Below are 11,538 nucleotides of genomic sequence, written 5' to 3' on the forward strand. Positions count from 1 at the left end.
TGGAGGTTAAACAGTTGTTTTCGCTGTGGTCCGTAATTCCTTCTGACTTGTTCATTTAATCAGTTCCTAACGAATAACGAAAATACTTTTATGATGAACCTCACGTCTAATAATCACACAGAAATAGGGCTTATTTTTTATTTTATATTCACTGGCAATGAAAATCTCTGCTGCTACAAATATACAGCACTTAACAGCCAATAGGCTAATCCCAGTTAAGAACAAACGTATTAGGCCTAACTAATACTTAACCATTGTTATTATTTTAAATAGTGCGGTTTACATGAAAAAAAATGGCCTTTGCCACACGGTTTTTATTTACCTGTACAAGAAAGACTATACAATGATGAAGAAAATAACTGTACAGTGGAATATATACAAGTTATTATGATGGCAAGTGGATGTAGTTTTAAGAGTGTCACAAAAGTTATTCAAACATTTTGTATTAGGTTTTTGTAGTCATTTCCTTCTTAGACATTTCAACTGGTTCTTTCTTGATCATTTAAAAAATATAAACTCTTGTTTCGTCATGCACCAGATATAAATACAAACACAAGTTCAACGTGTTTTTTTTTTTAAGAAACATATTTTCACTTTACACTTGTTTTAGGAAATTATAATATTCTAAGAGAAACGGTAAAAGCAGACAGAGATTCTGTTCAACATTACACTTGCAACTGGTGATATACAAGCTCATATATGTATAACTGGAAATACAGCAATGGAACATGTCAATATGGAAGACACACACACACACACACACATTTACACCAAAACCTTGTCACGCGGAACGTGTTCTAGGCATTGTCACCTGCTGGCAAATTGTCTGTTGGTAAGATCAAGGCTGCACAAATATATTTCCTTTTCATTATGTTCAGTTCATAAAGTACGAAAAGAACACGTGTGTAACAAAACATGCGTAACGAAGATCTAAAACATACTTTGTACCGATTTTAAATAAGGTTTTTTTTTGTTTTTACAGTCTGTTGGCGAACGTTTAGTCGTTATAATAACTTTACAAAAATGTTACACGCTTCCAGTGTTACGCCAAGGCGCCGTACGGTGGCGCGGTTGTACGTAACTATATTATATAAGTTAATAGCATATTTCCAACAAGTTCTGTATTCAACTGATTTCTTCCGAGTTGATTGTAAACATGCAGCGATTTAGCGTATTCTTTCTACTTAACCGCGTGTATCAAAATGTCTAAAGTTCTTAACACACACAAAATTCACACACACGCGCGCGCGCGCGCGCAATACGCGAAGCTTAACACCGTAACAATAACACTGAAAATATATACACCCGCTTTACATCCGGTGATTATGATGATGATGATGATGGTCTGGCCTAGGATCCAGGTTTTTTATGACTATCTTGGGGCGACAGCTATTTGGATCCGGATTTATCACAGTTAATGTGCTGCCCTTGAAACGATGATTTCGTCCAACTTCTGGCTTCCTACTGTATATGTGGGTGTGAGATACGGGAGGTGGCGGAGGCGGCGGCATTTTCGGCGACTGTTTTGTCGGTGCCGGCAGGCAGTGCGGTTGCCTGAGTTTGTCCAAGACAGGGGGGTTAGCCACGTGCCGAGGACGGGGCTTGGGCGACGTGTTGCGGTGATGTATTTCTTGACGGTGAGACAGCGTTAAGTCCAAGGCCCCGATATCGTCTCGCTGAGGCTCGAGCTTTTCGTGGGACGACACGCACGTGGACGGAACACGTAGAGGAGTTTGGCAAGATGGATAATTGGCGCTCGGCGATAGACACGAACTGCTAACAGTTGCCGATAGTATTGGGGGCGGAGAAAGAGAATAATTAGACAGTTTCCCAGTTTCAAGTGTTGTCTTAGTCGACCACAAGTCATCCTCTGTGACAAACTGAGTCTTGGAACGTTTATTTACACCGCTGCTTAATTCTCTGTATGCCTTAGAGTCTTGCCTATCGTGATCAACAACTTTAGACAGCTTTCTAAATATTTTTATGGGTGGGATATCTCCAGGTTTGCTAACAAAAAACTCTGGGGGCTTTGAAACTTTCATCCCACCGTCTTTTTTTGATTTTTTCTCATGGTGTCGAGAACTCTTCTTGTCGTCACTAGATGGAAGTTTAGCTGGTTTAGTTACCTGAGCGTCTACCTTTCCAGCGACTACTGTTAGTGCTACCTCCAATGTGGGTTTTACGTTTTTAATAGGTTCCGTGGTACCAACTTCACAGGAAAACGACGGTAGGTCTAAACTTGGTTGAATATTATTTACTTCACTGGTTTTGGAAGCATTGGAGTCACTGTTTAGTTTACTGACTTTAGATGAACTTATAAGTTCCTTTATTTTCGTTAAGTTTCCAAGTTTGTCACTGTTAACTGGGCTTGCAAGTTGCCTTGTTTCGGTTGGAGTGACAATATTTCTAGTTTCATTTGGGCTGATAACTTTCTTGGTTTCAGTTGAGCTGATGACTTTCTTAGTTTCAGTTGGGCTGATAACTTTCTTAGTTTCAGTTGGGCTGCTAGATTTTTGATTTTCAGTTGGGTTGATAACTTTCTCGGTTTCAATTGGGCTGATAACCTTCTCAGTTTCAGTAGGGCTAATAACCTTCTCAATATCGGTTGGGATGACAACTTTCCCAGTTTCAGATGGGTAACCAGTATTCTCAGTTTCAGTAGGGTTGATAACCTTCCCAGTTTCAGTAGGGTTGATAACCTTCCCAGTTTCAGTAGGGTTGATAACCTTCCCAGTTTCAGTAGGGTTGATAACCTTCCCAGTTTCAGTAGGGTTGACAACTTTCCTAGTTTCAGATGGGGTGACAACTTTCTCAATTTCAGTTCCATTGATATTTTTCTCAGTTTCAGTTGGGCGGACAATTTTTCGAATTTCAGTTGGGCTAATATATTTCTCAATTTCTGTTGAGCTAGCAACATTCTTAGTTTCAGGTGAGCTGACCATCTTTTTCGTTTTACTTAATTTGGCGTGTTTCTTCGTTTCACTTGTGCTAGAAAGTTTCTTTATTTCACCGTGACTGGAAGATCTCTTAGTATGAGTTTGGCTAGAATGGTTTTTGGTTTGCGGTGTATTGGAAAGTGTATTTATCACACTGGAGCTCGAAAGCTTAGTTTCAGGCGCACTGTCGAGTTTTTTAGTTTCTGCTTGACAAGTATGTTTCTTGGTTTCATCGGGGCTGGCTAGTTTCTGGGGCTCAACAGAAGCTATAAGTGCTTTGTATCCCAATGAACTGGAGTGTTTCTCGTTACGAACTGGGTCAGTGCTTTTTTTTGTTTCAACCTGACTGAGACTGTTCTTCTTCTCAATTGTTTTAGCTTTTTTTTCTGATTTGTGTGTTGCCTCGTCTGTTTGAAGTTGGATCTCCTCAGTTGGTTTCTGCGATTTTTTAGTTGCATGTCCCAACAAACCACAAGACATTTCTGCTGCTTTATTCTTCTGTTGGTCCTTTTTATTTTGAACAGAAAACATTGAGGAGATTCCAGAGAATAAGGATTTGTAGGCCTTACTATATACTTGTGAGTTAATTGTCTGGACGTTGTTATCGTCTTGTAATAGATTTGTAACACTGGTGGGTTTGGTGTCGACATCTTCTTTAGACAGTTTGCTAGAAACATCTTCAGGGTTGATTCTCTTGTTTTTACTATTAAAACTTTCGTGGTTCAGTTTTTTCTTTTCTAAATTTGAATGGTTTTCCATTGGAGCTTCTTTTTCTGTTGCGAACGAGAGCTCTAGTTCGTTGGTTTCTATCCCAGAATTCCCTTTATTGGACAATGGTCGAGCCAAAGTTATCGTTACGCCATTACTGCTGTTAGACAATGTTTGAATACAGGTAGAGCTACAGGTCTTAATTCTTTCTGTGGGCTTATTCATGATTTTATAAAACAGCCTCATGGGACCATTCTGAAAAATAAAAACAATAAATTTTCAATAGCAACATCTTAGTAACCCATACACACACAGAAAAAAGTTGTTAACTATGATACAGTCAGTGAGCAATATAAAAACACAAATTAAACTATATACTGTATAATAATAATAGCCAGAGGAGTAGGGGCTTGATTTTGACCGAAGGGGGGGCAAGCAAGTTTTGCCCGAAAATATAAAATCGACCTTAAAATCATGTACTATAAAGTTTAAAGTCGCTTGAAAAAAATTGTTCTAATCACTTCCATGCGGAACCATACGGCGCTAAAGGGTTAAAAAGGTGCAAGTGAAAATGTCACGTGTGGGTAATATATTTTCTGAAAAAGGCATAATCAATTTGAAAATATACAAGTTATAGATATGTACGGAGCTTTTCCCCGAAAAACTATTGGGGCCAGAATTTGGGGGTATTGCCCCCTTCCTCTTACGCCTATGATAATAGCTGCCTACTTATGAGGAATTCGTATTATATATACCAGCATTATTCATATTAAAGTATACAAAGATGCTAGCTTTCCTCACACCATATGTTTATATTGTACAAATACAAATACAGGCATATCTTAGGCTAAGAGTTAATACATTCTAGGTGCAATTGCAACGCCCCCCCCCCCCAGTGGCACAGCGGTATGTCTGCGGATTTACAACGCTAGAATCCGGGTTTCGATACCCTTGGTGTAGCTTTGTGCCTAATTACAAACAAACAAACAATTGCAACGGTCTTCATACAAAGAATATAGCTATCATTATTTAAAAATCCTAAGCGCTACTTACCCTTAAACCGTTAGATGGTCAAGTTACCTTACGATGTTTATTAAACATTAAATTTATACGACTGTAAACTTTTACTGAACGTATTTGCAAACAGATTTACATTTTTATCATGAATAACTCTAAGCCGTTAGCTTTCTGATCAGATTATATTAATATACAGTATTAATGTCCACAAACCAACAATTTCACATGGTTGGTTTGTGATTACACGTTCATACTGAAACCTATCGTGGATACAGTACATGGTTGGTTTGTGATTACACGTTCATACTGAAACCTATCGTGGATACAGTACATGGTTGGTTTGTGATTACATGTTCATACTGAAACCTATCGTGGATACAGTACATGGGTGGTTTGTGATTACACGTTCATACTGAAACCTATCGTGGATACAGTACATGGGTGGTTTTTAACTTATAATTAATTATCGAGACACTAAAAACTGCATATCATGGAGGAGGTACGTTACAGCACGGGGTACAAGAAATGCTCAAGTACTGGATAGTGAAATAACATATATATATGTTTCAACATGAATAACCCCTTTCGTTAGGATTACGTTTGTACAGCTTATTGTGATCGTCAACTTTGGAGCACAGACGCCAGGGTTACCAAAAGTATGTCACATCTGCCAGAAATAGATTAATGTATATAGACTTTGGAGAGAGAGGGGGGGGGGAGGTAACGTTAACTCAAATGGAAGCATTATATTGAGGTACTTCAATTAAAGACGTACCTGTCAAGTTGCCTGATATGTACTTTATACGGAAGCTAATAACGAGGCGTTTCAATTAAAGACATACCTGTCAAGTTTCCTGATGTGTACTCTATACGGACGCTAATATGGAGGCATTTCAATTAGAGACGTACCTGTCAAGTTGCCTGATGTGTACTCTATACGGACGCTAATATGGAGGCATTTCAATTAAAGACGTACCTATCATGTTGCCTGATGTGTACTCTATACGGACGCTAATATTGAGGTACTTCAAGTTAAGACATACTCGTAAAGTTGCCTGATGTGTACTTTATACGGACGCTAATATGGAGGCATTTCAATTAAAGACATACCTACCATGTTGCCTGATGTGTACTCTATACGGAAGCTAATAACGAGGCGCTTCAATTAAAGACATACCTGTCAAGTTGCCTGATGTGTACCCCATACGGATGCTAATACTGAGGCGTTTGAATTAAAGACGTACCTTTTAAGTTGCCTGATGTGTATTCTATACGGAAGCTAATATGGAGACAATCGAATTAAGTTACTTGTTATTTGGCCACGCTACAGGTGACTGTTGCAAGCTTAGCAGGACACTGCTGGCGAGATGCAAGAAGACTAATCAAAATATATGTGTGAAAGTTGTGTAAATATGTGTTTCTTCGATGGTTTAATTCCTGAAACTGTGAGATATGTTGTCATTAACACACGATATGTTATACGGGTATATATCATTAACACACGATATGTTATACGGGTATATATCATTAACACACGATATGTTATACGGGTATATATCATTAACACACGATATGTTATACGGGTATATATATCATTAACACACGATATGTTATACGGGTATATATCATTAACACACGATATGTTATACGGGTATATATATCATTAACACACGATATGTTATGCGGGTATATATCATTAACACACGATATGTTATACGGGTATATATCATTAACACACGATATGTTATACGGGTATATATCATTAACACACGATATGTTATACGGGTACATATCATTAACACACGATATGTTATACGGGTATATATATAAGAATGAAAACAATCGACTTACTCGTTTCCACGTGTAAATATAAGCAATATCCATCAACTTGTAGTCATCTCGTAAGGACTCGTCGTAGTACATGATGTCTATCTGTAAAGACATTCATAACAATCAAAACAAAAACGACGATAAACTTACATTAAAACTTCGAAACTAAGACGAGGATAGCCTGTTGTCCTGACATTAAAACTTCGAAACTAAGACGAGGAAAGCCTGTTGTCCTGACATTAAAACTTCGAAACTAAGACGAGGATAGCCTGTCCTGATATTAAAACTTCGAAACTAAAATGATGATGTACTGTTGAACTGACAGTAAAATGATGATGTATTGTTGAACTAACAATGAAACTTCGAAACTAAAATGATGATGTACTGTTGAACTGACAGTAAAATGATGATGTATTGTTGAACTAACAATGAAACTTCGAAACTAAAATGATGATGTACTGTTGAACTGACAGTAAAATGATGATGTATTGTTGAACTGACATTAAAACTTCGAAACTAAAATGATGATGTATTATTGTCCTGACATTTAAACTTCGAAGCTAAAATGATGATGTATTGTTGAACTGACATTAAAACTTCGAAACTAAAATGCTGATGTATTATTGTCCTGACATTTAAACTTCGAAGCTAAAATGATGATGTATTGTTAAACTGACATTAAAACTTCGAAACTAAAATGATGATGTACTGTTAAACTGACAGTAAAATGATGATGTATTGTTGAACTGACAATGAAACTTCGAAACTAAAATGATGATGTACTGTTGAACTGACAGTAAAATGATTATGTACTGTTGAACTGACAGTAAAACGATGAAGTATTGTTGAACTGACAATGAAACTTCGAAACTAAAATGATGATGTATCGTTGAACTAACAATGAAACTTCAAAACTAAAACAACGATAAACTGTTTTCACTTCCTGAAAGTCCATAAAGCAGAGTTTATCAAAGGGTGGGCATCGAGGATACTCTAGGAGGTCCACGGGTCATGGTCGAAATTTCATAAGAATAATTAAAAAAATATGATTATAGAATAAAAAATATTTTTCGTTAAATTAAACTTATATTAATTAAAACATTTAATTTTGGAATACAGCTTTTCATGTACATGGAATCTTTTTTTTTTCCAAAACAAAAACTTTGATAGGTTTAGGGGTTCCTAAAGAAATTTTAAATTAAAAGGGGTCTTCGGGGTCACTAAAGTTTAAGAACTGTTGGAAAAAAAGATGTTGATATTAGTTAACAAAACAAAACTGATTGGCTGGGAGAATTTTCCAGAAGCGTGGATTCTATTACATAAAACGTTTAAGTAAAATTTACAAATTTTAAAAACTTTTTGAATAAATGAAGATACTTGTGCTGTTATAGAAGAATTCAGTTGGGTTTCTTTCAGGGTTCAGTGACGTAAGTAACAGTAATCCATACACGATTGTAAAAGTAGATGAAATTGTTACAAGTAATCCCATGTCAGGCTATAATATCGAAACCTGATATTTGAAACATTCTTTCTGCATTATCACTTGAGTCTCCACAGATTTTTTTCATGACCGTTTTTTATTTGTGGTACATGTGGTTCTTTTACTGGTATATATATATATATAAATAATTCTTAGAAAACAGTAATGCAAATACCTGTGTTCAACAAGCTGGTGAGTAAACCTACAGAACTCTATTACGTGTTATAGGTTTACTGAACTCTGTCACGTGTTATAGGTTTACAGAACTCTATCACGTGTTATAGGTTTACAGAACTCTGTCACGTGTTATAGGTTTACAGAACTCTGTCACGTGTTATACAATTACTGATCTACTTCTTATGATTAGGGAATTGTGTTTTTATATAAGTTTTCAAGCGTATATAATCAGCTTGAAGCTATAATATAAATAATTGTTTTTGTACTGTAAAATGTGTTAGAAACTAACAAGTTTTGGCACAGAAGCAAGAAGCATACCGAAGCGCTTGAACACGATAGGGAGAAATGCATCAAACAATATTAACGTGATAAATATCAAACAATATTAACGAGATAAAAATCTAACAATATTAACGTGATAAAAAGCTAACAATATTAACGGGATAAAAATCAAATAATGTTAACGTGTTAAATATCTAACGATATTAACGTGATAAATATCAAACAATATTAATGTGATAAAAATCTAACAATATTAACGCGATAAATATCTAACAATATTAACGTAACAAAGGTCTAGCACTATTAACATAACAAAAGTCTAACACTATTAACGTAACAAAAGTCTAAAAATAATAACGTGATAAACATTTAACAATTAACGTAACAAAAATCTAGCAATATTAACGTGATTAAAGTTCTTTTTTTTTAGGGGAAATGTAAATTAAGATACTTAGTGTTTAAACTACATAATGGTAATTCTGTGCATCAAGGTAACTTGGAGAATTAACAGAATTTAGATTTACTTTATATTGGCCATTCAAAGCTAAGCCTAAAACCTGAAAATATCTGAAAATAATGGTAATTCCGTGCATCAAGTTACACGTAAGCACGTGCAATGCTCCTAACTTACATTAATCTCATAAAAATCGATGTTACGACTCGTACCGTTAAATCGTTTATATGAGGGAAGAACGTGATTATAGTACGCGGCGTCACGCGATGTTTTTCATCTGAAAATATTGTTACACATTTTGTTTGATATTTGTTATCATTCACGTGTATTATTCTCTTTAAAAACTATTATGAGTGACTGCTGGGGAATGTGTAAACAACCATGGTTGTTTTTTTTACTCTAATAAAGGATTGTAAAAAAATAAAATATAAAAAACGTGAGACACGCAAGCAACCGCAGAAGTGTGGGTTGACTCACGCTGTAAGACTGCATCTACCACGCCCCCTTTCCCTTATATCCCTTACATATGGGTGAGGGGGGGTTGCCCCGCCCCCTCTGCGTGCCCGTCTACACCCTCAGCTCGACTGGTGCAATCAAAAGTCGACAAGCACGAGGCATGTTTCGATGAATGCTACCAATAGCGATTGGTTATTAATAGTGTTGGCTTTGTATAATGGCTCTCTGATTATCATAATTATATTGTTTCCATGGTAGTTTTTTTTAGTAACTCTGATTTTCACATTTTTGTCACTTATTAGTGAGTTGTGTTATTTTTATTTGAAAAAATAAATCGAAAACAATAAACGTACATTTTTTCCAAATAAAAATATGGTGTTATATAATGTTGATGGTGAGATTGATAGTATGACGTAGAAAGATGGTATAATATGACTTACTATGACGTAGAAAGATGGTATAATATGACTTACTATGACGTAGAAAGATGGTATAATATGACTTACCATGATGTAGAAAGATGGTATAATATGATTTACTATGACATAGAAAGATGGTATCTTATGACGTAGAAAGATGGTATATTATGACGTAGAAAGATGGTATAATATGACTTACTATGACGTAGAAAGATGGTATACTATGATTTACTATGACGTAGTAAAATGGTATAATATGACTTACTATGACGTAGAAAGATGGTATACTATGATTTACTATGACGTAGAAAGATGGTATAATATGACTTACTATGACGTAGAAAGATGGTATACTATGATTTACTATGACGTAGTAAAATGGTATAACATGACTTACTATGACGTAGAAAGATGGTATACTGTGATTTACTAAGACGTGCAGATATATAACATATTAAGTGGAAGATATTATCTGAGGTTAGAAAATTAATGCTTATTTGTAAAGTAATCATGTGGAACCGCTGATGTAATACGCTTGGCATGCTGGGTATTTATTAAATACATATTAGATTCTAAAGTACGAGGTTTTATGAACGGTCTACCGGTGAGACAGCGGTAAGTCTACGGAGTTGCAACGCTAAAATCCGGGGTTCGATTGCCTGCTGTGTATACAACAGTTAGTCCAATGTGGCTTAGTCATAAAACAAACACACACTCCACGAACGCTCTAGTGTCATAGTTAGATTTTTAAGTTACGACTGATTGTTTTTTGGGGGTCATGTGACCAAATCTTTCTTTGACATTTGCTACTGACAGTGTTTGTTTTGTGCCTTGTATTGAATACAGCTATAAATTTGATTTTATACAAAGTAATTGGCTTTAACATGGTTACAGTATTTTCTTAACACCAAAATAGGCCAGGAGCAACATCGTGGTTAAGCTTAAATAAATTTCTTAAAGATTAATACTTTTCGCCTATACATATATTTCCAACCATATAAAAGCGAAGGTTTTGTATGTAGACGTTTTGTGATTATCTATCATAATGAGAAATCATTGTGTTATTGTGACACATCAAGCAAAGATAAGATGCAGACACACACGCACACACCCCAGTACAACCAAATCACAGATATCGATCTGCCACTCGAACACATGTATAACATATTGCGTCTATAGCTCAAGTCACGTTGCATCCTTCCCAGAGAGTTTTAGTACGTTAGCTGCCAAGGCCATAAAACGTGACGTCATAACCTCCTAGGAACAATACCACTTCGCAAGACGGGGAGGAAAGCAACTAGAAGGACATTATTGGGCGTCCCGTTGTGAAGTCAGCTGTGACTCAAGTATCTCTTTATAAGCTAGCGGTTTTAATTTTCAGTAGGTAACCAACCAGCCAAAAGAAGACACGTGGCCTCTAAAACGAAAAGTACTGCTGTTATAAGGCGAGGAAATCTAATATGCTTTGTTATAGAGATTTTGCTTTCTAATTTCCTTAACCCTAGGGTTACCGATGGGGCCGGTAGCGCTTTATAAATTGTTTGTTTGTTTATTTGTTTCAGGGCAAAGCCACATTGCGTTATCTGCTGTATCTGCCAATTTTAGCGTTGTAAGTCCGTAGACTTACCGCTATCCAATTGGGGGGCCGTTTTATAAACACATTTTTGTAAACGAGTTTCGCACTACATTGTTTGTGGTTTAATAATGGCTGGAGACGGTTTTAATGGGTAATGAAAAAAAACTTTTATTGAAGTTTAAGATAAGAGGAAATGTACAAAG

The 11,538-nt window shown here is 36.0% G+C and overlaps 1 protein-coding gene across 3 annotated transcripts in view; it reads right to left on the minus strand.

Moving 5' to 3' along the window:
- Positions 1-278: 278 nt before the first annotated feature.
- Positions 279-11,538, minus strand: part of LOC106467388 (uncharacterized protein DDB_G0284459-like) — a 51,161-nt gene continuing 39,901 nt past the window's right edge. For 2 of the 3 annotated variants that reach the window (XM_022395567.1, XM_022395566.1), the window contains 2 exons: positions 6,513-6,593; positions 279-3,899 (listed from right to left, as the gene is read on the minus strand). In XM_022395567.1, coding sequence (XP_022251275.1) covers positions 1,311-3,899; positions 6,513-6,593 — 2,670 coding nt within the window. In that variant the 3' untranslated portion in view covers positions 279-1,310. The remainder of the gene's footprint in view (positions 3,900-6,512; positions 6,594-11,538) is intronic. The other variant, XM_022395568.1, reaches the window with a different exon arrangement.

This window comes from Limulus polyphemus, unplaced genomic scaffold (assembly GCF_000517525.1).
Source record: "Limulus polyphemus unplaced genomic scaffold, Limulus_polyphemus-2.1.2 Scaffold2596, whole genome shotgun sequence".
In the NCBI taxonomy this organism is placed as follows: Eukaryota; Metazoa; Arthropoda; class Merostomata; order Xiphosura; family Limulidae; genus Limulus; species Limulus polyphemus.